Source organism: Amphibalanus amphitrite, unplaced genomic scaffold, assembly GCF_019059575.1.
Source record: "Amphibalanus amphitrite isolate SeventyFive unplaced genomic scaffold, NRLGWU_Aamphi_draft 000145F_arrow, whole genome shotgun sequence".
Classification (NCBI taxonomy): domain Eukaryota; kingdom Metazoa; phylum Arthropoda; class Thecostraca; order Balanomorpha; family Balanidae; genus Amphibalanus; species Amphibalanus amphitrite.
Window position 1 is genome coordinate 433640 of NW_024881640.1, and position 26413 is coordinate 460052.

The 26413-nt window shown below is 47.8% G+C and overlaps 5 protein-coding genes across 5 annotated transcripts; 1 reads left to right on the forward strand and 4 right to left on the reverse strand.

Moving 5' to 3' along the window:
- Positions 1-4089: 4089 nt before the first annotated feature.
- LOC122382707 (cuticle protein CP14.6-like) lies at positions 4090-5211 on the reverse strand. The gene is made up of 3 exons (XM_043368389.1): positions 5183-5211; positions 4876-5012; positions 4090-4654 (listed from the first exon to the last, which is right to left on the reverse strand). Exons 1-3 carry the CDS (start codon positions 5189-5191, stop codon positions 4297-4299), a joined length of 504 nt encoding a protein of 167 aa, XP_043224324.1. The 5' UTR covers positions 5192-5211; the 3' UTR covers positions 4090-4296.
- Positions 5212-7423: 2212 nt separating this feature from the next.
- On the reverse strand, positions 7424-8840 carry LOC122382708 (cuticle protein CP14.6-like; the record flags this gene model as incomplete). Its single annotated transcript, XM_043368391.1, has 2 exons — positions 7424-7800; positions 8713-8840. Coding segments are annotated over 2 exons (486 nt in total), but the record flags the coding sequence as incomplete, so codon positions are not given.
- A 2806-nt stretch (positions 8841-11646) lies between these two features.
- On the reverse strand, positions 11647-12643 carry LOC122382709 (cuticle protein CP14.6-like). Its single transcript, XM_043368392.1, has 3 exons — positions 12613-12643; positions 12363-12499; positions 11647-12141 (listed from the first exon to the last, which is right to left on the reverse strand). The coding sequence occupies exons 1-3, from the start codon at positions 12619-12621 to the stop codon at positions 11784-11786; spliced, it is 504 nt and encodes a 167-aa protein (XP_043224327.1). The 5' UTR covers positions 12622-12643; the 3' UTR covers positions 11647-11783.
- A 2780-nt stretch (positions 12644-15423) lies between these two features.
- On the reverse strand, positions 15424-17637 carry LOC122382710 (cuticle protein CP14.6-like). The gene is made up of 3 exons (XM_043368393.1): positions 17608-17637; positions 17307-17443; positions 15424-15952 (listed from the first exon to the last, which is right to left on the reverse strand). The coding sequence occupies exons 1-3, from the start codon at positions 17614-17616 to the stop codon at positions 15595-15597; spliced, it is 504 nt and encodes a 167-aa protein (XP_043224328.1). The 5' UTR covers positions 17617-17637; the 3' UTR covers positions 15424-15594.
- Positions 17638-22774: 5137 nt separating this feature from the next.
- LOC122382711 (cuticle protein CP14.6-like) lies at positions 22775-23870 on the forward strand. The gene is made up of 3 exons (XM_043368394.1): positions 22775-22807; positions 22985-23121; positions 23344-23870. The coding sequence occupies exons 1-3, from the start codon at positions 22799-22801 to the stop codon at positions 23699-23701; spliced, it is 504 nt and encodes a 167-aa protein (XP_043224329.1). The 5' UTR covers positions 22775-22798; the 3' UTR covers positions 23702-23870.
- The last annotated feature ends 2543 nt before the right edge of the window (positions 23871-26413 follow it).

Consider the following 26413-nt stretch of genomic DNA (forward strand, 5'->3'; position numbering starts at 1 on the left):
GCTCATCTGACCCCCCTACACATGCGAGGGTCAATGCTTCCAAATGCACTTATCGGTCGGTACCTTTTCGACATGGTACACCCTCAAAGCTCGTAACGAGCCTTCGCTCGGGTATCGCTCCCTCCCCCCCCCCCCCCCCCCCCTGCTTCACCGGCCATGGCTAGATTTCTGCACCTGTGCACCCACAATGTTCCAGCCGTTCCTACGCCCATGGCCCTAATCGTCCACTCTCGCTTCCTTCAGCAGCATCCCGTCCGTTTGCATTATAGTTGGCACACACTATGTTGTTCGGGAATGCTGAGAGACATACACATCCGTCATGCACATCTGCGGTAAGTAGGTATAGTCGACTACAGAATGATGTTCCACTTTTTACAGGCAATTATTTGCCTGGAGTGGTAGGCTGTGCCGCATCACACGGGCTGAGTTCACAAATTATAGCTTTGTCCCAATGCTCACAATCGACACGTTTTATTGCGTGATAAACGGTACAACTTAGCGCTCCGGTCAACTGATAGCTTCTGAGGAGTGGAGCATCACATCATTCTGTAGTCGGCTATACAGGATACAGCCTCCTCGAAGTGATCGAGTGGCGGCTGACCCAGAGTAGGTATATAAAATGGCTGATCCATCAGGACAATCCCTTCCCGGCCGCCAGGCACCGGGACGATCATACATACCATCGTGACGCACCAATTCGTGATCCACTAAAATCAATGCCTCCAACCCCTACCCTATCCCCTTATCCGCGGTAGCATAACGTCTATCAATGATCGAATTGCAGAATAATAATGAAGGGAAATGTAGCACGCTTCAGAGTAATTACGGAGCGAGCGAAGCGAGCGTAGTCTTTCCTTAGACCAGTATAACGCCTTTTGGGGCGACTAACGGAGCGAGCGAGAGGGTGGGCCTTGCACGTGCGAAGTTGCGAGGGGGTACTTCCAACTGACTTGTGCACGGCACCCTACTAACTGGTCTCTAGCGACGTGCCAAATTTGGGCACAATCGGCCCAGCCGTTCTCGAGATCTGGAAGCGGCACCCTGCACGTGCGCACGTGCAAAATGGGTCCCTACTGACTTGTGCACGGCACCCTACTAACCGGTCCCTAACCGTGTACCAAATTTGAGCGCAATCGGTCCAGCCGTTCTCGAGATCTGGAAACGACCCCTGCACGTGCGCACGTGCAGCAGCACCCCAACTCTGGCACATGTATATGCAGTGCCTAGTGGGTGCCTACCTACATGCCAACTTTCAGCGCAATCGGCCAAGTAGTTACCGAGATATTGCAACAATTACAAAAGTGACACCTCTTCGTTTTGCACGTGGCACGTGCATAAGGGGTCACCCACATGCATCGGGAATAGTCCAATACTTGGTAGAAGGAATGAAGCTACCCTACAAAAATTACCGCGTGTAAATCGGTCAAGTGGTTGCTGAGATATAAGCCTCGCAAAAGCGTGACCACGGCCGGCCGGCCGGCCGGCCGGCCGGCCGGCCGCTCATACTCAGAAATTTCCGTTAATCTAAGGAAAGACTACGCTCGCTTCGCTCGCTCCGTAATTAACGGAAATTTCTGAGTATGAGCGGCCGGCCGTGCGGACGCTTTTGCGAGGCTTATATCTCAGCAACCACTTGACCGATTTACACGGGGTAATTTTTGTAGGGTAGCTTCATTCCTTCTACCAAGTATTGGACTATTCCCGATGCATTTGGGTGACCCCTTATGCACGTGCCACGTGCAAAACGAAGAGGTGTCAGTTTTGTAATTGTTGCAATATCTCGGTAATTACTTGGCCGATTGCGCTGAAAGTTGGCATGTAGGTAGGCACCCACTAGGCACTGCATATCCATGTGCCAGAGTTGGGGTGCTGCTGCACGTGCGCACGTGCAGGGGTCGTTTCCAGATCTCGAGAACGGCTCGACCGATTGCGCTCAAATTTGGTACATACACGGTTAGGGACCAGTTAGTAGGGTGCCGTGCACAAGTCAGTTGGGACCCATTTTGCACGTGCGCACGTGCAGGGTGCCGCTCCCAGATCTCGAGAACGGCTGGGCCGATTGTGCTCAAATTTGGCACATCGCTAGAAACCGGTCAGTAGGGTGCCGTGCACAAGTCAGTTGGAGGACGAAGGTACCCCCTCGAAATTTCGCACGTGCAAGACTCACCCCCTCGCTCGCTCCGTTAGTCGCCCCAAAAGGCGCTATACTGGTTTGAAAATGAGTGTGAAGTAGTTAACGGGGACATTTTCATATAGCTTGTCCACCGACGCGCACTGGTTCCGTGACTGGCTGTCCGACAGATGTCAGGTGGTTCGGGGTGGTGAGGAGGTGAGACCGATCACTCACGGCGTGATTCAGGGGTCGCTGCTCGGGCCGATCCTGTTTTTGATTTCCACGAATGATCTAGCATCGTACCTGGACACAAAAACTGTTATGTACGCCGATGACGTTCAGTTTTTGCATAGAGTATCACCAAAGCACATGCCAAAACTCAAATCAGATGTAGAGAGCACTTTAGAGATCGCGAGTCACTGGTTTGTTCAAAACTATTTGAAAATCAATCCCACCAAAACAGATCTTGTTGTTGTAAAGTCACAAAGGCGCCGACTCGACACAGAATTTACTGTTAAATTTGGTAGTGCGACGATTACATACATACATACATAAAGGTTTATTTGACCACGTGACAGTCAACGACTGGTAAAAAGGCCGTACATGAGCTGTGCAATGGTGGCACCACATGAAGAAGTGAAAAGCATCACAACAATTAAAAACACAGTGCATTTCAAAAGAGCTCCGAACATATCTACGTGGGGATCACATCCTGTTCATTAGATCTATGAGTACAGGCACAGTGGACTTTTTATACCGCTCAGTTTTGGCCCGCGGTACGACAAACTTTCGCTGCCGGCGCAGAGGGCGCCTCACATTTGCCAGCTGCTCGCCCGGGTACAGTGGGTGGGCGGGGTTGGCGAGGATGTCGGCCGCCAGCTTGCAGAGGACAGCATCGCGACGCTCGCTCAGAGTCTCGAGGTTGAGGAGCTGGCAGGCAGAGGCGTAGTCGGTGTAGTTTTCGTATCCTATCCGTCCATCTGTAGCGACCAAGATTCTCGGTGTGGTAGTCGACTCCGGACTGACTTTTGAATCGCATGTGACCGCGGTTATCCGCCGATGCTATGCCCAGCCACACTAGGGGGACTGTCCAGATCCGCTCGCGGCCTGCCGCGAAACGTGAAGCAGATGATCGTGGAGATGTTAATTTTTCCCCACATCCGATACTGTATGTCTGTGTGGTCGGGATGTGGCGTCGTGCAGCGACACCGTATTCAGAAGGTGATAAACCACTGTGCACAGGTCGTCATGGGAGTCCGACGCTCGGCTCATGTGACGCCTCTGTTGGCAGAGCTATGCTGGCCCCATATAGACAGGCTGGTGGCGGAGAATGACTGCAGTACTGTGCATTACTTGTTGAATAATGTTCACGCACCGAAGTGCCTCTCTGAGCGGTTTGTACAACGCAGCGACGTGTCGAGCAGACAGACTCGAGCCACTGAGAATATGCAGCTCGAACTGCCGAGGGTCCGCACCGAACATGCTCGCAAGTTCTTTTATTACCGCGCCTGTGACGTTTGGAACTCGCTGCCAGCAGACATTCGGTCGTCACGCACGTCGGCCACTTGTCGCAGGCGTTGTCGACGATTACTCAATGGTGACTAGTCACTGTGCGCGTAGCTTTCGGTCATTTGTACCGATATGCATTTTACTTTTTAAGTCCCATGCTTTTCATGGTTTTTACTTTTAGCTTTAGTGTTTATTTTAGCTTTATATATGTGCCTACCTATTTACTGTATGACACTTGGACTGAAAAGCCGTGAGTGCATGGAGCTTCCAAACGAAATAAATGATGATGATGATGACCAAGAGACATTCTCGATATGTTAGCTACGAAGAAAACAAATGGTTCAATCATCAATGAAGCACAGTAGACTGAGCGTATTGCTGGAAAATAGCCGTAAACGGACAACAAAATAGTCAGGGCTTTTCTTACTACTAGAAGAATGATTCCAGCGAGATATTGATACAAAAAGTCAATTGAGTCTTTGTATTCAAGAAATAAATACCGTGGGTAAACGAAACAAACGGACAAACGCACACAAACACACAAACGAGAAAATAAATAACATGAAACACACAAATAATGAGTTATTTTCCACCGGTCGGTATCGTGTCACATCGCGTTATATGTAAAAAGCCAGACGTCAGTCACATCATGGACATGTGTCGGACGTTTGGATCTACTGGTAGCGGGGCCTGTAGCCGACGATGACGCGCTCATACTGGGGCTGGTAGTAGCCGGCGGGAGCTTCGTCATCATCGTCCTCCTCCTCAGGAGCCTCGTAACGCTCCTCCTCCTCCTCGTCATCATCATCAGACGCCTCCGGGGTCGGGTACTCGGTGGGCACCGGGGTGGGCAGGTGGGCGCCCTGCGGCTGGAAGCCGTTCCCGTTGGCCACGTAGACCACCTTGTAGACGACACCGTCGTCACCGGTGTAGCTGAACTGGCCGTTGACGTCGTAGCTCTCTTCGTCATCGCCGTATCCCTCCACCGGCCTGCCCGACTCGGAGGCGTAGATGCCGTTCTCAGTCTCGAACCTGGAAATGGAAAAGAAAAAATGTTTAGCTGCATTATGCTCAACAAATCCTCCGATATAAGACGAAATAGTTCCTCGAACATGTTTGGCACCTGCAATGTCTTGCGTCTCCTTTTTAGATTGTTTATACATTTGAATCTTAAAAATAAAGTTTAGAAATTATCGAAATTTTAACATTTTTGTTAACATCCACTTAGGGCTTAGTGGTGTCGTTTTACTTACTGAGAGTCGTAGGACTGGTCGTCGCGGAGCTCTGCCTCCTGCTTCAGGATCTGGTACACCTTGGGGGCGTACGTGGGGGCAGCGTAGCTGCGGCTGGGGGCGGCGGCGGCCACGGCCAGCACGGCGGCGAGAACGAGCTGCAAAGAAAGAAAGCACAATGCCATCATGATTGTGAAAGTCGCAACGGTAAATGGACATGCGTTTTCTCATCCCTTCTCTTATCTTTCAGAGTATTTTCTGTTACAATACTTCATATTGATTAAAGCTCGCTTGAATCGAATTCATCCGAAAATGTTCGCACCCTTACCAGCTTCATGTTGTGTGTTGGTGTGGATCTGTCTGTGTGAGATCTGATGCCGGTTCCATCCTCCGGTTCTCCTTTATACCGTCCCTGTGAAGCCTATCTGGTCAGTGGAACAGTTAGCTCCCCATGGTCAGGAAAGTGCACCCGTACCCCGGAGGACATCCTCCTCCCCCTACCTCCCTGTGTCTAGGTCAGCAGGGCGTGGCTGGTCGGTCGGTGACCTTCCAGGGACACCAGTATGATGACATGCGATCGGATTGTGTGCGCTTGGTGACACGCTGTGAATTGTGGCCGACTGATGAAAGGAATTTCATCTTGCAAACGGTCATTGCTAATTACACGATGTAACAAAATCGTAAGCTTATCACGCGCCGCCACAATTACCAAGTCACCAGTCTCAAGCTAAGCGTGCAGCACAATGGATAGGCCTTATATCGGCTACCGCGCTAAAACCCCGAAATTGGCTATTGAATTGAGCGTGACGTAAGCCTAAATCCAAGTGCCTGTCAATAGCCTAGCTCTTTGGTCCGGAACGCTGTTGAAATTTCAAGAAACAGAGGACTACCGACTAGTGGCACTATGAAAGGCGATAACCAAGAGCATCCATTATATTGGCCTTTCGTTCCACGGTCATAATTTAACTCGGTTTCTTTGTACCTGCGCTACCTTGTTGCATGTTTTGTTATCCAAGCGGGCTCGATTAGCAACTTATTTCCTGCGTTTGATGTGGCAGCAAAAAAAAAAAGGTGTTTCTTTTTAGGGTTTAACCGAACGCTGATTGTCTCACGCAATAACCCTGGCCTTCAAATGTCCAGCCCGCCAGTCCCTTGCTCCAGTCCAGCCCCCCTCCCTCCCCCGGTTTCGAAGCATGACACTCGTCCTAATGGTCCCTCGTCTTAGCCCGCCAGTCACCTGTCTTGTCTCAGCCCGCCAGTCCCCTGTCCCAGCCCGTCGTGCTGAAAAGCACCCCCTAGGATTATGACAATTCTCCGCCCCTGCTTAAAATTGACGTCTGTTTCTGTCTCAGAATTGTTTAATAAACTTCATTTTTAGTGTGTATTTTTCTGTTGTATAATAAAGTGCCTAGCGGAGCAGCCGGTCAAGTCCGTTCCATTTTGTCTCTGTAGAGTCGAGAAAGGGAAAGTGAATAACGAAAAATGCGTTTCGTATAGGAGTGAAGGAATGAGTAACGACTGAAGTTACAATTTTGAGGAACGCCAATTGCCTAGATGGACTAAGGTCGTTCACAAGGCCTACAGTTATGCGGATTCAGCTCAGTCTTATATTTCTTTCCTTTGGCTCTGCTGGGCACCAGTAATCAGAAACATTGCTTGCTTGTGAATGCTGCTCGTGATCAGCGCCTACGAATTAATAATTGGTGTGCAAGTCATTATGTGTACAGGTCATCCAAAAGATCGACTGAGGTCATCTGAAAATTGAGATCACCTTAGGCTATATAGAAAGGACCTTTTTATTTTTTTCCGACAACAAAAATCTTAACTTTTTTTCCGAAAACAAGTACACATCTCGGTGCGTCTGAAGGAGACAGATGTGGTGCCATTGTTTTTGTTCTGCTACGTTTTTCGTAAGTTATTCGCCAAAAGCGAGTCAAATCCGTATTTTTGGTTGGGTTATCAACCTGACCACCGGTTGACTTGAGGCCTAAAGAATTGAATTGGCTCGCTCTCGTACAGAGCAGCACGCTTGTTTTTAGCGTAAAGCTCCTGCTCATTTATATGAGACATCCAGGATAACAAATGATAAGTAAATTTTTAGCTTTATGTTTGCAGCGCATTTAAAAGGGTAAAAGTTTACTCATCTGCAGATAGGTATTTTATAGGATTACCTTTTCGGAGAAGCTGTGTATTTACTTATCTCTAGCACCCTTATCGTTTTACATCTTGTTTAGCAGAGGTAAGGTAAATTAATTCGGATTATGATCGATAGGCCTTAACACATAGTCCAATTCCATTGTACTTAAATACATGTATCGGTGTCTGCATCTTTGAAGCATCTTCATTGCATTATCAGTCTTCGAAGTTCGAACATTTCCAAGGGGAAGAGAGCATACAATGCATCTTATTGCTGCTGGTTTGTATTCAGCTTATGAACACGAATAAATAGCACGACACAAACAAATAAATAGCATTGTATGCACAGTGACGAAAAACATGTATCAATTACCGTGGTCATCGTTGTATCACATCACGTAAAAGCCAGACGTCTATCACACATGTGTCTGTCAGGTGTCGGACGTATGGATCTACTGGTAGCGGGGTCTGTAGCCGACGATGACGCGCTCATACTGGGGCTGGTAGTAGCCGGCGGGAGCTTCGTCATCATCGTCCTCCTCCTCAGGAGCCTCGTAACGCTCCTCCTCCTCATCGTCATCATCATCAGACGCCTCCGGGGTCGGGTACTCGGTGGGCACCGGGGTGGGCAGGTGGGCGCCCTGCGGCTGGAAGCCGTTCCCGTTGGCCACGTAGACCACCTTGTAGACGACACCGTCGTCACCGGTGTAGCTGAACTGGCCGTTGACGTCGTAGCTCTCCTCGTCATCGCCGTATCCCTCCACCGGCCTGCCCGACTCGGAGGCGTAGATGCCGTTCTCAGTCTCGAAACTGAAAAAGAGAAAGAGAAATTGTTTTTTTTTTTGTCCCATACCTATTGAATTGTCCACCATGTGAAACATAGTGGAACAGGTATGCAGGAGTGCCCTTCCATGCCCATGTGACCTGGCTACGTTAAGTACCATGGAACTTCATTCAAGGAGGGGAATTCAAGCACATTAGGTCACATCACTCCCCGCTCTTTTTTCAAGCTATGGACAGCCCGCCACCACAGGTATTAGTAAAAAGGTTACCCCTGGGGACCCAGCAGACAGATAGCATGGCTAGTGACGTCCGCTGAGTACCCAGGGCTGACAATGGTTAGGTAGGATAAGGACAAAAAAGACGAATGAAAAAGCAAACAATGTATGCATAAACAAAACAAAAGAAAAAACAATAACAAGAACACGTGACGAAAACTGCGTAATAAATATTCTTGTAGAAAAGAGACTTAAATAGTTTGTCAGGTGATTTACGCATTAACTGTCCTTATAAAAATACCTATATCACGAGAAAAACAAATGAGTATTAACTAACTGGTCACAATATTTGTATTGAAAAAAAAAACTCAGCAAATAATCGAGAAAAACGATTGAAGAGGTAATAGGCCAAAGCATGGATGACATTACAGATCATACAATACGCCACAAACTGATCTAGCTCAGTTATATAAAATGTAAAATGTAACGTACTGGTACGTTCTCCTAATCGCCAGTTTAGCTCTATTATGCTTAACAAATCCTCCGATATAAGACGAAATAGATAGTTCCTCGAACATTTTTTTCCACCTGCGATGTATTGCGTCTCCTTTTTCAGATTGTTTATGCATTTGAATCCTCAGTATAAAGGTTAGAAATTATCGAAATTTTAACATTTTCATTAACATCCACTTAGGGCCTTAGTGGTGCTATCGTGTCAACTTACTGAGAGTCGTAGGACTGGTCGTCGCGGAGCTCTGCCTCCTGCTTCAGGATCTGGTACACCTTGGGGGCGTACGTGGGGGCAGCGTAGCTGCGGCTGGGGGCGGCAGCGGCCACGGCCAGCACGGCGGCGAGAACGAGCTGCAAAAAAAAAAACAGTGCCATCATGATTGTGAAAATTGCAACGGTAAATGGGCATGCATTTTCTCATCCTTTCTTTATCTTCCAGAGTATTTTCTGTTACGATACTTCATGTTGATGAAAGCTCGCTTGAATCGAATTCATCCGAAAATGATCACTCCCTTACCAGCTTCATGTTGTGTGTTGGTGTGGATCTGTCTGTGTGAGATCTGATGCCGGTTCCATCCTCCGGTCCTCCTTTATACCGTTCCCTTTGAATCTTACCTGGTCAGTGGAACAGTTAGCTCCCCATGGTCAGGGGAGTGCACCCGTACCCCGGAGGACATCCTCCTCCCCCTACCTCCCCTGTGTCTGGTCAGCAGGGCGTGGCTGGTCGGTCGGTGACCTTCCAGGGACACCAGTATGATGACATGCGATCGGATCGTGTGCGCTTGTTGACACGCTGTGAAATGTGGCCGACTGATGAAAAGAATTTCGTCTTACAAACGGTCATTGTTAATTACACGATGTAACAAAATCGTAAGCTTATCACGCGCCACCACAATTACCAAGTCACCAGTTTCAAGCTAAACGCGCAGCACAATGGAAAGGACCAGGGGCGGATCCAGAAAATCTCCAAGGGAGGGGCCATTAGAAACCAGGAGGCCCCCCCCCATAATCCCACCTGTTGGAGGCCCCATCTTCCCACTTGTTGGGGCCCCCCCCCCCAAAAAAAAAACTGCGTCTATTGAGCTTATCTAGCTGTTCAGGCAACATCTCAACATCTGTGCAGGCTTGGAGGCCCTCTGTGCAGGTTAGGAGGCCCTGTAAAAGTGGTCATCTCTGTGATTATAAGAGACCTCCAAGTTATGAAAAGCTTTACCAATCTTCTAACAAAGAAGTCTTCTCAGCTAGTCTTCTAAGAAATAACTAAGTGGGTAGGTTAAAAAAAAACTCATCGGATTTCGGCCACTTTATTTTCAGGAGGCCCCCTTTTCAGCTTTTTAACTTTTTAACTTTTTATTTAATTTTTGAAAAAAATCGGCCAAGGGGGGGGCCATGGCCCCCATGGCCCCCCCCCCTTGTATCCGCGCCTGGAAAGGACTTATATCGGCTACCGCGCTATAACCCCGAAATTGGCTATTGAATTGAGCGTGACGTAAGCCTAAATCCAAGTGCCTGTCAATAGCCTAGCTCTTTGGTCCGGAACGCTGTTGAAATTTCAAGAAACAGAGGACTACCGACTAGTGGCACTATGAAAGGCGATAACCAAGAGCATCCATTATATTGGCCTTTCGTTCCACGGTCATAATTTAACTCGGTTTCTTTGTACCTGCGCTACCTTGTTGCATGTTTTGTTATCCAAGCGGGCTCGATTAGCAACTTATTTCCTGCGTTTGATGTGGCAGCAAAAAAAGGTGTTTCTTTTTAGGGTTTAACCGAACGCTGGTTGTCTTACGCAATAACCCTGGCCTTCAAATGTCCAGCCCGCCAGTCCCTTGCTCCAGTCCAGCCCCCCTCCCTCCCCCGGTTTCGAAGCATGACACTCGTCCCATTCAACTGGTCCCTCGTCTCAGTCCGCCAGTCACCTGTCTTGTCTCAGCCCGCCAGTCCCCTGGGCCCTGTCCCAGCCCGTCGTGCTGAAAAGCACGTCCTAGGATTATGACAATTATCCGCCCCTGCTTAAAATTGACGTCTGTTTCTGTCTCAGAATGGTTTAATTAACTTCATTTTTAGTGGGTATGTATTTGTCTGTTGTATAATATAGTGCCTAGCGGAGCAGCCGGCCAAGTCAATTCCATTTTGTCTCTGTAGAGAAAGGGAAAGTGAAGAACGAAAAATGCGTTTCGTATAGGAGTGAAGGAATGAGTAACGACTGAAGTTACAATTTTGAGGAACGCCAATTGCCTCTGGACTGAGGTCGTTCACAAGGCCTACAGTTTTGCAGATTCAGCTCAGTCTTATATTTCTTTCCTTTTGGCTCTGCTGAGCACCAGTAATCAGAAACATTGCTTATATCGAAGTGAATGCTGCTCGTGATCAGCGCCTACGAATTAACAATAGGTGTGCGAGTCATTATGTGTACAGGTCATCCAAAAGATCAACTGAGGTCATCTGAAAATTGAGATCACCTTTGGCTGTCTAGAAAGGACCTTTTTATTTTTTTCCGACAGCAAAAATCTTAACTTTTTTCCGAAAACAAGTACACATCTCGAATCGTCTGAACGAGACAGATGTGGTGCCATTGTTTTTGTTCTGCTACGTTTTTCGTAAGTTATTCGCCAAAAGCGAAGTAAAATCCGTATTTTTTGTTGGGTTATCAACCTGACCACCGGTTGACTTGAGGCCTAAATAATTGAATTGGCTCGCTCTCGTACAGAGCAGCACGCTTGTTTTTAGCGTAAAGCTCCTGCTCATTTATATGAGACATCCAGGATAACAAATGATAAGTAAATTTTTAGTTTTATGTTTGTAGCGTTTCAAAAAAGGTAAAGTTTACTCATCTGCAGATAGGTATTTTATAGGATTACATTTTCGGAGAAGCTGTGTATTTACTAATCTCTAGCACCCTTATCGTTTTACATCTTGTTTAGCACAGGTAAGGTAAATCAATTCGGATTATGATCGATAGGCCTTAACACATAGTCCAATTCCATTGTACTTAAATACATGTATCGGTGTCTGCATCTTTGAAGAATCTTCATTGCATTATCAGTCTTCGAAGTTCGAACATTTCCAAGGGGAAGAGAGCATACAATGCATCTTATTGCTGCTGGTTTGTATTCAGCTTATGGACACGAATAAATAGCACAACACAAACAAATAAATAGCATTGTATGCACATTGCACAATGACAAAACACATGTATCAATTACCGTGGTCATCGTTGTATCACATCACGTAAAAGCCAGACGTCTGTCACACATGTGTCTGTCAGGTGTCGGACGTATGGATCTACTGATAGCGGGGCCTGTAGCCGACGATGACGCGCTCATACTGGGGCTGGTAGTAGCCGGCGGGAGCTTCGTCATCATCGTCCTCCTCCTCAGGAGCCTCGTAACGCTCCTCCTCCTCATCGTCATCATCATCAGACGCCTCCGGGGTCGGGTACTCGGTGGGCACCGGGGTGGGCAGGTGGGCGCCCTGCGGCTGGAAGCCGTTCCCGTTGGCCACGTAGACCACCTTGTAGACGACACCGTCGTCACCGGTGTAGCTGAACTGGCCGTTGACGTCGTAGCTCTCCTCGTCATCGCCGTATCCCTCCACCGGCCTGCCCGACTCGGAGGCGTAGATGCCGTTCTCAGTCTCGAAACTGAAAAAGAGAAAGAGAAAAACATTGTGAGCGGTTTGTGCACATACAATATCTTTACCATGGCTTTCCAGAGTGATTATGGAATGGAAACTTCACATAGTCTTTAGATGGACGTTTAGAAAAAGGAATAATTATTGATAACAAATGCAAATATTTACCTCGCCCTTAGTTGTAGTACTCGGTTTTCAACATAAACTATCAATGATCAAGAATTAACTTACTGAGAGTCGTAGGACTGGTCGTCGCGGAGCTCTGCCTCCTGCTTCAGGATCTGGTACACCTTGGGGGCGTACGTGGGGGCAGCGTAGCTGCGGCTGGGGGCGGCGGCGGCCACGGCCAGCACGGCGGCGAGAACGAGCTGTGAAGAAAACAATGCATCAAATAAAGCTAAACCTTTGCAGAATTCTCATTTATGGAGCCCAATGCAACATTTGATTACACTGCAACCACCCGCCATACCACATTTCTTACCAGCTTCATGTTGTGTGTTGGTGTGGATCTGTCTGTGTGAGATCTGATGCCGGTTCCATCCTCCGGTCCTCCTTTATACCGTGCCTGTGAAGCTTACCTGGTCAGTGGAACAGTTAACTTCTCATGGTCAGGAAAGTACACCCGTACCCCGGAGGACGCCATCCCCTACCTCCCCTGTGTCTAGGTCAGCAGTCTAGGCGTGGCTGGTCGGTCGGTGACCTTCTGGGGACAGTGAGGCAGGGAAGTGGGAACTTCGGGGAAATGCTATCGCAAACAGTCCTGGGATGTAGATACAGAAACCGACAGCCTTGGCTCTTGCAACTTTTATTTTCTTGAATATTGACATTTGTCTTGAATATTGACGTTGCCATGGAAAATAGGTATTTACTGAGTTTCTGATCTTTTCTCTGCATTGAAAAGAAGTCAGCGCTTACCTTCTTTACTGTGAATAATTCTGTGATAGACTTATGGATAAGCGCGCACTTTTGCTACAATTATCGCTTCAGAAAATCCATTGCACCTGTTAAAATGTTTGTACCTACTTTGGAAAAGTTTGCATGAAAATACCAAAAGCTCCATTTGATCATGTTTAAATTATTACGTAGGATGGTTAACCCACGCCCAGTAGGGGGCCGAAACGCCCCCACCCCCGGCCCCCGCCCCCCCCCTGTCCTTTTCCGTAGATGTCTCCTACCTAAACGACTGCAGATATGGTCACCAAACATTCAGCATCTCTCCGGGCATCAATTTCACACATTGTGATGATTTTTTCCCAAAGGCTATGATAGGTTGGCTGCAAATGACGTCAGAATGTGTTAATGTTCTGCCATTTTGGACGTAAAAAAAGGTTTCGCGGGAAGAGCTGTCAGCCCTACAGATTTGAAGATACAGAAAGATGTTTGGACGTAAAAGGTGTATAATTAACAGAGACATAAACGTTTTTCTCGGATTTTTATTTTTTGACCCCAAAAATAAAAAATAGATATAATAATCGAAAAAAAAACATTTTAAATTTCGAGAAAAAAAAAAACAGAATATATATGATATACCCTACCGTCTTCTATCAACATACCAAATTTGAGATTGATACCACTTTTTATTGGCCAAGTTATAGCGAAAACACTTCAAAATTGATGACGTCAAATTTTCGAGCTCAATTTTTAGCATTTCTCGACCACGTGGCGCAAAACAAAGAACACAATTAGATTTCCCGTGACGAGCTGCATCGAATCGATGCCCATTTTATGCAAAAATATGAACTTTGAAATTTGACCTAATTTGACATGTTCTTGACCTGACCTTCACCACAACATAACCTAAACTGGCCCTCAAGGTTACCTGACCCACATAATGACATTTTTCATGTAAATTGAACCATAAAACATGTATCACACGACACTTTCGTATTGTGACCCTCAGTGACCTGACCTCTGTGACCTGGCCTGGTATCAGTGACCTTACATTGCATAATATGTGTTTGACGGACATTCCTCTAGCGATGGTTTTCCATAACATGTCTTGTACTTGATTTTACAACACATTTCTTGAAATGCCTGTAAGTGGTGAAAGTTCTACCTTCGACCTGACCTGTGACGTCATCGGTTGGACCGAGGTCAATGAAACTGGGTCACAAGGTAGTTGCATGGTGGGACTATCCAACACCGTTTGAATTTTGAAAATCAGCCGGTAAGTTCCCGAGAGCTTTGGGGGGACGAAACAGCCCCCACCCCACCCTCCTACGAGTGGCAGGGTCCGCCGAAAGTCCTACGGGGGGCAGGTTGAATATCCTACCACCTTATTCAATCCAAATTCCAAACCATACCTTCAAATATAAAATCTTGGTCAAAATTGTGCACAATAATCCTTCATAGAAGTGCCACACGAATGCTAGATTCATGCACGGGTCAGTCAAGCATAGGTCAGGGTCAAGCTCAGATCAATCAGGTACATACCTAAGCATGTATCACCGAAACCCAAAACTGGTATTCATAGGATGTAACATATTCAATGGGTAGTTTTGGGCGTAGAACACGGTGGTAAGTGATAACATTCATTCATAGGAGTACATACGTGTCGGTCGAAAAAGAACGATTAAGGAAATACTTGCCTCATGGTCGTAAAGTAGTCAGGAGAAATTGCCAAAAATCAGTTCAATATTTTAGAAACTGTAGAACGATAACAAAAAATCGAGGATGGCCATTTGATTGCCCGTTGTATTCTCAGTGTAATGACATTTACGGCCTCTCTACGTATATTTTGTGATTTTATATGCTGTTTTTGAACATATGCCGTTTTTGGTCGAAAGCTCAGAAATCATGACGTCACTAACAACTCAATATCTAAAAAAAAAATCCAACTGATTTTTTTCTAAACTTGGTCACAAATCACAATAAACTTCAATCAATTCTCTACAGGTACCAAAACTTGGCGCGCCCCATAGCGTGGCGACAGAAGTGTTCAACAACAGAAGTTCAACCCCCCCCCCCCCCTCCGGTGGAGGGATACGGATGCTATCAATAGGTGTAAAGATGAATTGAAATCGAATGCCCGGGAATGTGTGTAGAAAAGCTGTTTTCTTATGTATGGTGCATAGAAGATCAAATGCCAGACATTTTTCCTACACATTCCATTGAAAATATATAAAACTACATAGGTTGAATCCGATAACCTATTTGGCCTAGTGACTTAGATGTTATCTGATTCATTGACAATATTCCCCAAAAAGAGTAGCAATGCACTTTTTTGGTCTACAGGATTTCATAAGTTTAAGGTCAGCCCCATGGCGGCTGTCATATGGGTAAAAAGTATCTATGATGAATGCTGGTTTGTATTCGATACATTGGCACAAATGAATAACACAACACAGACGAATAAATAACACACAACACACTTAGACTTGTTTCATTTCACGTGATCGGTGACGTATCACATCACGTAGAAAGCCAGACATCAGTCACATGGACATGCGTCCGACGTTTGGATCTACTGGTATCGGGGCCTGTAGCCGACGATGACGCGCTCATACTGGGGCTGGTAGTAGCCGGCGGGAGCTTCGTCATCATCGTCCTCCTCCTCAGGAGCCTCGTAACGCTCCTCCTCCTCATCGTCATCATCATCAGACGCCTCCGGGGTCGGGTACTCGGTGGGCACCGGGGTGGGCAGGTGGGCGCCCTGCGGCTGGAAGCCGTTCCCGTTGGCCACGTAGACCACCTTGTAGACGACACCGTCATCACCGGTGTAGCTGAACTGGCCGTTGACGTCGTAGCTCTCCTCGTCATCGCCGTATCCCTCCACCGGCCTGCCCGACTCGGAGGCGTAGATACCGTTCTCAGTCTCGAAACTGGAAAAGGGGAAAGATAAAAACATTGTTAGCTGTTGAATTCGCTATCGGACATGAAATCAAATAACTTCTCCAGAAATTCACTGCTTATTTTTGCTCTTACACTGCGCACTGCTTACAACTGCAATGCTTACTTCTTCGTGACTTATCCTGCCTTAGTACTTATTCATGGAATTGATACTGAAGATACATTTAACCCTCGCCGGACCTATTGGTTTTCTACATACGCGCCGGCCGAGGGGGGGGGGCGGGTACGACCCCCCCCTCGCCGTTTCGCCCCTGGTGGAGCTAGCGCGTCGCGGAAAAAACGAGCGTGTGCGCCGTTACGAGACGCAGAGATTGGTACCCGATTTTAAGGTCCTAGGTCAACCGGTGACCTCTGAGGTCAGGTCAAGTGCCCCAGGGTACGGTTCAGTTTTTGGTGAATAACTTCGCAAAAAACGGCCGCACAGCCGCGATTTTGGCAGCATCGTGTTCGCCTCGCTCAGGCGCGTCGAATGATATACTTTTTGTTCGGGTCAGGTCAACTTAGGGTGTTGACCTCAGGTCAAGGTCAGGTCAGCACCCCCAGGTCACGAAGTTGGTCAAAAGAGGTCATGTCGCATATCATTCGATCCGGCAGGTCTTCCTGAGTCCATTGGTGGCTTTCTCGACTCGCTAGCTCAATTTGATCGGGAGTTATTAACGAAAAACTAATATGACCTTGATGACGTCATAAATGACGTCACGGAAGGTCAACATTGCAAAAGTGACGCATCTAACCTTGCAAGGAGTGCATCAAATCACGATTCTGTGTGCTTGAGATAGTTGGAGATCGTTCCCGGCGCCAGAATAGCAGTTTGAATTTTTCCCCATTGACTTATAATGGTGAGGTCACGAAAATGACCTGACCTCATATGACCTTTAGGAAAAATCCGAGATATACAAGTTGTGAGACTCATAATGGATACTAGATCCTGCAAGTTTCATTTCCCTGTGACATCTCCTCTGGCAGTGAGGGCGTTGCGAAGTTGCGACATCTGAAGACCGTGCAGAGGTTCACTTATGACGTCATAGGTCAGTGACCTGACCTGACCCAAAAATGCGGTTGGTGTCAAAAGATGCGGCTTGGATCAAAGGTCAGGTATGCCAAGTTTCAGCTCTCTATCGCCAGCGTGTTCGGAGCTATAGCGAAAAAACCCTATGGGGGGGGGGCGGCACCCGCCCCCCCCCCCCTCGGCCGGCGAGGGTTAAGATGAGCGTTGATGAAATGAAATGAGCAATTATCCGCAACAAGTGCAAATATTTACGTGTAGAGCAACTTCATTGGAGTTTTCGGGGACATCCACTCAAGGCCTTAGTCGTGTCAACTTACTGAGAGTCGTAGGACTGGTCGTCGCGGAGCTCTGCCTCCTGCTTCAAGATCTGGTACACCTTGGGGGCGTACGTGGGGGCAGCGTAGCTGCGGCTGGGGGCGGCGGCGGCCACGGCCAGCACGGAGGCGAGAACGAGCTGTGAAAAAACAGCGATGAGTCATTAGCGAATAGGTTCATATCTTTGCTCTATCATCATGTTCTGTATATTTAAACTTATTTTATGCCTATCAAATGAATGCCATTGTGAGAAGGACTGAGTTGTTTAAGGTGCTACTCGCATCTGTGCTCTTTCGCCCTTACCAGCTTCATGTTGTGTGTTGTCGTGGATCTGTCTGTGTGAGATCTGATGCGGGTTCTATCCTCCCGTCCTCTTTTATACTGTCCCTGTGCCATTAAAGTTAGTGGAACAATTAACCCCCGCCTGGTCAAGGAAGGACACGCGCACCCCGGAGGTCGGAGGACACTTCTGCCCCTCCCCTCCTCCCCACCGCAGTCCTACCGAGGGGGAGGGGGGGGGGGGGTGAAGGACAAGTTCGGGTATGGGTGAGAAGACGAACGGTGACCGTTAGTGACGTCTTTTTTTAAACTAGGAGGGGACGGGGAGATAATCCTAGATCTGCGAGCAAGATGGGATATGCCCTTTGAACATCTATTTGATTAGATAGCTGGCTAAAAAACTAATCTAATAAATTATTTTAACCATGGACCTACACGTATGTACAGGTTGTCCCGAAAGTTTGACGACACATTTATAATGTCCATTAGGAATTTCAATGTCCAATGTCCTAAGCAATGAATAAGAAGAATAAAAGCCAGCCAAAAATCTAAGGCTTCGATGCTGAGGGCCACCTTCGCCGTGACGGGGCCACATCTGCTCCACGTGATAAACAGTTCGCTGCAAACAGGAGAGGTACCAGAGAAATGGAAGGAGGCGTGTGTCGTGCCGCTGCACAAGAAAGGTGACCGATGTGACCCCGGCAATTATAGGCCTCTATCCATCAACAGCGTACCTGGCAAACTTTGTGAAAAATGTGTTAGCAATCAACTTTCATCTTATCTAGACCAACATCATGTTTTATGTGATAATCAGCATGGGTTTCGTAACGGGCATTCAACTGAAACTGCTTTAATCGATTCACTTAGTTACATATCAGCTTGTTTGGAAAATAACTGCGTATGTGCATTACTTGCCGCAGACACGTCTCGTGCATTTGATAGCGTTGAACATGAGCGGTTGCTTGTAAAGCTAGGCTGGTACGGCGTGAGCGATCACTGGTTTCGTGACTGGTTGTACGGCAGAAGTCAGAGGATGCAGGGTATGCAGCGCTGGGGCACTACCGGTGACACACGGCGTGATACAGGGGTCACTAATGGGTCCAAAATTGTTTTTACTTTTTACTAACGACCTTATGTCTCATTTACCCAGTGGCAAGCAGGTCATGTACGCCGATGACATTCAGTTTATTGACTCTGATACGGTTTCTAATTTGGACGACCTAAAACGGCGTATGGAGTGTACTTTGGAGGTGGCTCTCCGATGGTACACCCAGAACAGGCTAAAAATCAACCCAACTAAGACTGAACTTTTGCTAGTAAAGCCGCAGAGAAAAATATGTAGTGCAAATTTTACTATTGACTTTGGCATTTGCGAAATTAAACCTAGTCACGAGATCAAAATTTTAGGCGTGTTCTTTGACTCTTCACTGGGAGAAGCAGGTGTCGTTGGTGACCCGCCGCTGCTACCATGTACTAGTCGGCCTATCTAAGTTGAGACATAAGCTACCGTATGAAGTAAAAAAGATGCTTATCGAGGCCCTTGTATTCCCCCACATAATGTACTGCTGTACCGTCTGGGGAGGCTGCTGCGCAACCCAGAGGCGACGTGTGCAGAAGGCCATTAACTTCGCGGCGCGCATTGTAACAGGACTGTCTAAACGCGACCACATTAGCGCAGCTCTGGAAGCTCTCGAATGGCCGAAGTTTGACAAGATGTTGGAGGACCGAGACATAGCGATGCTGCGTAGGATTCTCTCGTCGGATGCGCCGCCATCTCTAGCTGGACTCGTGATGCGTCGCTCTGATGTGAATAGGAGGCTCACTCGCGGCACATGTGGGGATCAGCTGGACCTGCCTAAAATTAGAACAGAGCGAGCTAGGCGTACTTTTCTTTTTAGAGCAGTAAAATCGTGGAACGGTCTCCATCGTTAGCTTTCTGGCAAACAAGCTGTGATGTATTTTGTGATGATTTTTTTTTGCGCTGCTCACTTTTATTTACTTTGTCTACTTTTTACCCGCGTATTGTGCATTCTTAACTTCACATTTTGCCATCTGAGTATCTTACTGGTACAGACAATTCTCTTTACTTTTATACTGTGCGTCATTCTTACTGATGTGTGTTTTATACCCACTTGTAGTTTTATAGATTGTGAATGATTGTATGACGAGAGCACTGAAAAACCATTCACATGGAGGACTCAATACATGATTGATTGATTGATTGATTGATTGATCGATGATTATGCATACACTAGACAAATGTAAATGTTTTAAAAGTACTTCGGAATTTTAAAAAACCAAACCCTTTGCTGTAACTCCAAAAATATTTGCCCGTACCGACTTTCGTCTCTCTCCGGAGACTGATAGGTAAAAGAATACCTGCTTTCAAGCTCTTGCAGGGGAATCACCTGCAGTTTCCCTGTCAAATTTTGGCAATTGGCTTGACGAGCTCCACGACTACATCTACATACTTCTCCCTGAAATCTGACAGCTTGCAACGGCATCACTCATGAGTATTTTGTAGGTATTCTCTGGCGCCAGCTCCTTCACCAAGACTGGCGACGACACCCTAAGCACCATTTCTGTTTCAAAAGGATCCTATTCATGAACAAACGGGAAGTGCTAGGGATGAATGTTTCGCATCATATCGTAGCAGAAAGTGTCGGCCGTCTGTTTCTGAGCCAAGTTGTGCAAATTTTACAAATCCCAAACGCCCGTCATTGCCCATGCCAAAACATTCGTTGGGTTGCGCTGTGTTTTTCTCAGGAGAGATTCTGCGTTGTAAATGGCCCAAGTAGTGTCTATCGTGTGGTTTTGTCGGGATTCTTTTGTCTGAAAGTAAGCTATTCGCTCAGGATCAGTCTCTTGAAGCTTCCGAAGATCACAGTTTACATTAAGAGACGTTTTTTGGCCAATTTTACATAGCATTAATGATTTGTGTGTTATTTTCCTGAAAAAATAGCATTAGAGATATCATGAATAATTTTAAACGGCATTTTGTCTTTATTTTTACTAAGGTCTGCTATTTTTGAAGCCGGAGAGCCTTTGCCTGTGAGGTTCTCGCCAGTTTACAATAGTTTTGAACGCATTTTCGGCTGCTTCCCGGCAAACGAGCCTGCTGTCTTACGAAGGTCGTTCAATAACGCTGTAAGTCTCGCATGGTTTCGTTCTTAATAATTTCATCCACCTTTTTTAAGATGATTATTATGTTATACCCATCCTCGCCGATACTTGGCCATGTATCAGCTCAGACTTCACACGCGCAGTGGAAGGGTTGCGAGTAATACTCCCAGTGGACGGGAGGGGGTGGCGAATGTCCCCCTCCCAAGATCTCAGTTTCTATTGGAGCTAGAAAGTCGAAATTTGGAGACTAGGTGAAGGCCCTAGGGAACTTTGTTGTGTGTGAATTTCATGACTCTAGGTCATTATCTTCAAGGTCAAATGAGGTCAACTCTGGTCAAATCTGCATATCAGCGATTTTTTGCTTTTACACGCCGATAACTCAAAAATTACCGGCTGATTTTCTTTTTTCTTTCTTTATACGAAAGACTATGCATTTGTGAGTATGTACCTATGGTTAATTTCTAGTTAATCTAACAATAAATATGGCAGTTAGAAGCCTGCTAAGAGTAAGATGTGGCCGGCTGAAGCGGGATCGGCCGATGCGGGAAACGCGGCAATCACAATTGTGTGTTTACACGCTCATAATAACTCAAGTTTTACCAGCCGATTTTCAAACTTTTTTGACTATAAGATTGGCTGTACAGTTCTTAGTCTTCTCACAAATTTTGACGTGAATGGAATATAATCAGCCGCAAGGAGCGTGATGTAAAGACGGAACCGTCCCGCCCCGGCACAGTCTTCAATTCAGGCGGCGCGTTAACGGCCGTCGCCGGCAGCGGCGCGGCCGCGCCGCCGCGGCGACAGGATGTTTAACTTTACACCGCTATTACTAGACAAGTTGTGAACCGATTTTCTTATTTCTGGCACGAGAAGATCTGCAATTCAACTCTGGGCAGGTAGTCAAAATTTCACATTAATATTATGTTTGCGTTGCGAGTTATTGGCGAAAAACAGGAGGGGTGTGCGAAATCCGCCCCCCCCCCCTTTCCACTGCGCGTTAACCATTCCCATTGCTCCTGAAACAGAGATTTCACAACCAACCCGATTTTGCGACATCCATTTTCATGTCTGACCCATGGTCAGCAGTGAACCCTTTTTCTGAGCTCATGAAGGGTCGAATGCATTTGAAAACGGTGAAACTGCTTGAGGACGGTTGTTACTAACGCCCATGCAAAATTTCGACGTTCAATTTATTGTCGATACAGAATTATAGACTAAAAAGCATGCATGGCTGGTATATGTCGTCGGACTTTCGGGACACCCTGTACAGAGGTCTATGTTTGAGCTTATAGGATATGGCTTAATTATGGATGTCCTCAGACAGGAGATAGTTTCCTTCCGAAAATGTTTGTGAGGTACTGAGCATAAACCATTTTGGTCGGTTCAACATTTTACGCTTTATATTACCAAGTATCCTTGCGAGAAACATGGATAATGCTAAATGTTATACATTAACTTCTTCGTCTGACATGCGCTTCTTCTCACATAAGAAAATTATAGTCCATTGAACGCGTCCCGACAAGAGGAGCAGCTGCCCGTAAAATCAATGTTGTGCTAGTTTTAAGAAGAACATTTTCCGGAAAAACGTCAACTTTGACACTTTTCGCCTGGTGGAGGCTAAATCGCTGACACCATAGGTCAAATCTTTCAAGAATTCAGAATCCAGCATTCAGGAAGAGCTTTGAAAGGGCTATCAAATGCACTTTTCTGTCGTACTCTATCTTTAATCGTTTCCATGAGTTATCCAATCTAATCTATTTTTATCTAATCTAAACTGCCTGAAGCCAGCAGACAGTTTTGCCCCCTGCCCAAAGCGTTTCCTTAGAGTGGAAGATAAACTGACCAGCAAAAGTGCTCATTCCGGGCCATAAAATGTCCCCCCCCCCTGGTCAGTCTCTAACGGTCACCAGGCGGCCCACCACGCCACGCTGACCCAGTTCCACACGAAGGACAGATGGGGGAAGGACGCCGGTGTCCTTCGGGGGTACGGGTGGTCCTACCTGCACAGCACTGCGAGCCACGGTATAAAGGAGGACCGGGGGATGGGACCGGCATTAGATCTCACACAGACAGATCCACGACAACACACAACATGAAGCTGGTGAGGAGAAGAAAATCTTCATGTGAAAAAGAAAACCCACTTTTTCGAAAGTGAAATGGATATAGTGTCGCCATTTTTTAAACGTAACTATTTGCTTTCAACATCTTCTGCCTGCTTATGCTATAAGATCAGGCATTCCTTCGCCAAACTAACAAAAACTTATTCTCAATTTCACAGCTCGTTCTCGCCGCCGTGCTGGCCGTGGCCGCCGCCGCCCCCAGCCGCAGCTACGCTGCCCCCACGTACGCCCCCAAGGTGTACCAGATCCTGAAACAGCAGGCAGAGCTCCGCGACGACCAGTCCTACGACTCTCAGTAAGTTGACACGACTAAGGCCTTGAGTGGATGTCACTGAAAACTCCGATAAGGGTGTGCTAAATATCTTCCGATGATTCAATGCCATAAACATCTTGAAAAGAGAAGATGTAAGACGTTGCAAGTGCAAAAAAAAAAAACGGGGAACCATTTCGCCTTACACGTATATCGGAGATTTTGCTAAATAGCTAACATGTATTTTTTCTCTTTCTCTTTTCCCAGTTTCGAGACTGAGAACGGCATCTACGCCTCCGAGTCGGGCAGGCCGGTGGAGGGATACGGCGATGACGAGGAGAGCTACGACGTCAACGGCCAGTTCAGCTACACCGGTGATGACGGTGTCGTCTACAAGGTGGTCTACGTGGCCAACGGGAACGGCTTCCAGCCGCAGGGCGCCCACCTGCCCACCCCGGTGCCCACCGAGTACCCGACCCCGGAGGCGTCTGATGATGATGACGATGAGGAGGAGGAGCGTTACGAGGCTCCTGAGGAGGAGGACGATGATGACGAAGCTCCCGCCGGCTACTACCAGCCCCAGTATGAGCGCGTCATCGTCGGCTACAGGCCCCGATACCAGTAGATCCAAACGTCGGACACATGTCCATGTGTGACTGACTCTGGCTTTCTACGTGATGTGATACGTCACCGACCACGTGAAATGAAACAAGTCTAAGTGTGTTGTGTGTTATTTATTCGTCTGTGTTGTGTTATTTATTTGTGCCAATGTATCGAATACAAACCAGCATTCGTCATATTTTTTCTACCCATATAACACCCCGCCATGCAGTTAACAAAGTTATGAAACGATGCAAACGGTATCATGCATTTTTGTTGTGATTAAGACCGGTGTGGTTCACGCTAAAGCCCACGTCACCTAAGGCTCTGTGAACACTTAGATCTTGCATATGAGTCGCAAGAAACAGACTTATAAGCCACTGCACGTCCCATACAGCCGGATGTGCGGCTCTATGAGTTTAATGGTGATTATCAGATCATTTTGTTTTGATAATCACTACATTAACCACTCGGTGTGTAGGAGAAGGTGTGGTAAGACGGCCCAGTGCACTGCCCCACTGCAGTGGAGCAGCACGGACCACCAGCTTTCCCGGTTGGACCGCTGCCTTTTATTTATTGTTTTATGCATTAACTACTTTTGCTTTTCTTCGCCCTAATGACCAACTTGAGGTCATGGGACCCAGGGTGCATGGATTTTGAGCTATTGAGAAAAAATGTTAGTTTTCGTCAGACTGATCTTTGTAAGAGGTCTAAGAATAGTAAAATTTGGGCGCCTTTCGTGCATGATTAATTTTGATCTCCACTTTTCTGTAAAGAACAATGTTGTATTCACACTCAAGGACAACCAGGTTTTCGCAATGCTGTGCTATTTAACATGTATGCCATGATAAAAATAAAATTTAGATTTTGAGTAAGACGGACCACTGTGGTCCATCTTACGTTGTGGTGGTCTATTTTACCCCACGTATGCAAAATCTTGCTGAGACATTGACTAAGTTTGAATACGTTATTTTTTCAGATAGGAGTCATTGATGCATGTGAGACATGCAGTGCTGAGCTTGCATACCTACATTCATGACAAACAGCAATCAGCACACAGTTTCTTAGCTTTTAGTTGCACTTCCACCATATAGGGGTACAGAATAGAGGCTTTTTTTAATTTTACCCCTGTGCTGGTGTCCCCGCCTCCATTGTGCGTGGTGTGCCGGTGTGTGCCCGAGTTGAGTCCCTGGAGACGCCACTGCCGTGCCCTGCCCTCCGGCAGTCGGCCGGCCGGCTGGGTTCCTGGTCCCTTGGTGGTGAGTTGGAGCGGAGCACCAATACACGCCGGAACGTTACTACCGCGTCTCACATGGCGCAGCCGGCAGGGTAGTGAACCGCGGTGTTAAGTGATAAGTGTTGCGGAACCGACGAGTGACGGCGATGTCTCATAACGGTGAGACTGTGGACGTTTCGCGGAGTGGTGTCGTGGCTCCAGCTGCAGGAGCTGGCCCGACGTGGGCCGGCCGGCACGCGCGACCGGACAGGCTGGACATCGCCAGCGACCGAGGCGAGTTATTTCACGTCTGGCGAGAGCGATGGGAAGATTATGTGCTGTTGTCTGGTCTGGAGCGGGCAGAGCCCCGCATCCAGATAGCCGCTCTCCGAGACTGCCTCACGGACGACACAATCAGAGTGCTTCGGAACCTGGAGCTAAGTGGACCCGATCGTACTGACGTGAGAAAGTCCATCGAGGCTCTAGAGAAATACGCGAACGGCCAAATCAATGAGGTCGTTGAGCGCAAAAAGTTCAACGAACGTGTACAGGAACAGGGCGAATCCTTTGATGACTTTTTAACGTCCCTTAGAGAACTCACCCGCAGCTGCAATTTTTGCACTGAATGTCGCGATTCGCTTATAAGGGATAGAATCATTATGGGTCTGAGGTCTTCAGAGACCGTTCGATGTCTGTGTGCAACACCGGACCTGTCTCTGTCGGCCACTGTTACTGTTTGCAGGGCGCAGGAGGCGGCATCTCGCGACGTACGGGAGCTGCACGGCGGCACTGCGGACGGCCCGTCGGCCCTGCAGGTGTGGTCGCCCCGGACCGGTGGCGGTCCGGCCGCCTGCACTGGCTGCGGTCGGCGGACGCACCGACCCGGCCAGCAGTGCCCCGCCCGCGGGCTGCGGTGTCGGGCCTGCCGGGGACCGGACCACTTCGCAGCTGTGTGCCGGTCGAGGACCGACGGCCGGCGGAGCCGCGAGGGGTCGTACGGACGGTACCGATCCCCGCCGGCCCGGGACCGGTATCGGTCCCCACCGCTCCGTGATCGGTACCTGTCATCTCCGCCGCGAGACCGGCCTCAGTCTCCGAGAGGTCGGCACATGTCGTCGCCGCCCCGAGAGGTGTACCGGTCACCATCTCCCCGCGATCGGCACCGTGCAACGACAGGGGATCGTCGCGCCTCTCGTAGTCGCCAACGGCAGTCTCCAGACGGGTACGGCCGAGTCCGTTTCCGGCGGGATGGTGAAACGGCGAATCACGTGGACCGCCGAAGCCCCAGCACATCGGCTATCATCGCGTCTGCATCGGTACAGGGTGCCCCGAGGGTGCGGGTACGCGTAGAGGCGTACTACTCTGCTGATGTGGACGCGCTGCCCGACACCGGAGCGGACATCAGTGTTGGAGGTATCCAGTTCCTGGACGACATGAATGAGTTCCCTGAGAACCTTCTACCGCCCAACGAACACCCGAAAGCAGCTGACGGAGCCACCGTCAAGTCTATCGGCGTTCTTC

What these genes read in the sequence shown, in the direction of transcription:
- LOC122382711 (XM_043368394.1), top strand. An exon ending in GACCAGTCCTACGACTCTCA is followed by an intron (nt 23,122 to 23,343) that starts GTAAGTTGACAC and finishes CTCTTTTCCCAG; the next exon opens with TTTCGAGACTGAGAACGGCA.
- LOC122382707 (XM_043368389.1), bottom strand. An exon ending in GACCAGTCCTACGACTCTCA is followed by an intron (nt 4,655 to 4,875) that starts GTAAGTAAAACG and finishes TTCCATTTCCAG; the next exon opens with GTTCGAGACTGAGAACGGCA.
- LOC122382710 (XM_043368393.1), bottom strand. An exon ending in GACCAGTCCTACGACTCTCA is followed by an intron (nt 15,953 to 17,306) that starts GTAAGTTGACAC and finishes CCCCTTTTCCAG; the next exon opens with TTTCGAGACTGAGAACGGTA.
- LOC122382709 (XM_043368392.1), bottom strand. An exon ending in GACCAGTCCTACGACTCTCA is followed by an intron (nt 12,142 to 12,362) that starts GTAAGTTAATTC and finishes TCTCTTTTTCAG; the next exon opens with TTTCGAGACTGAGAACGGCA.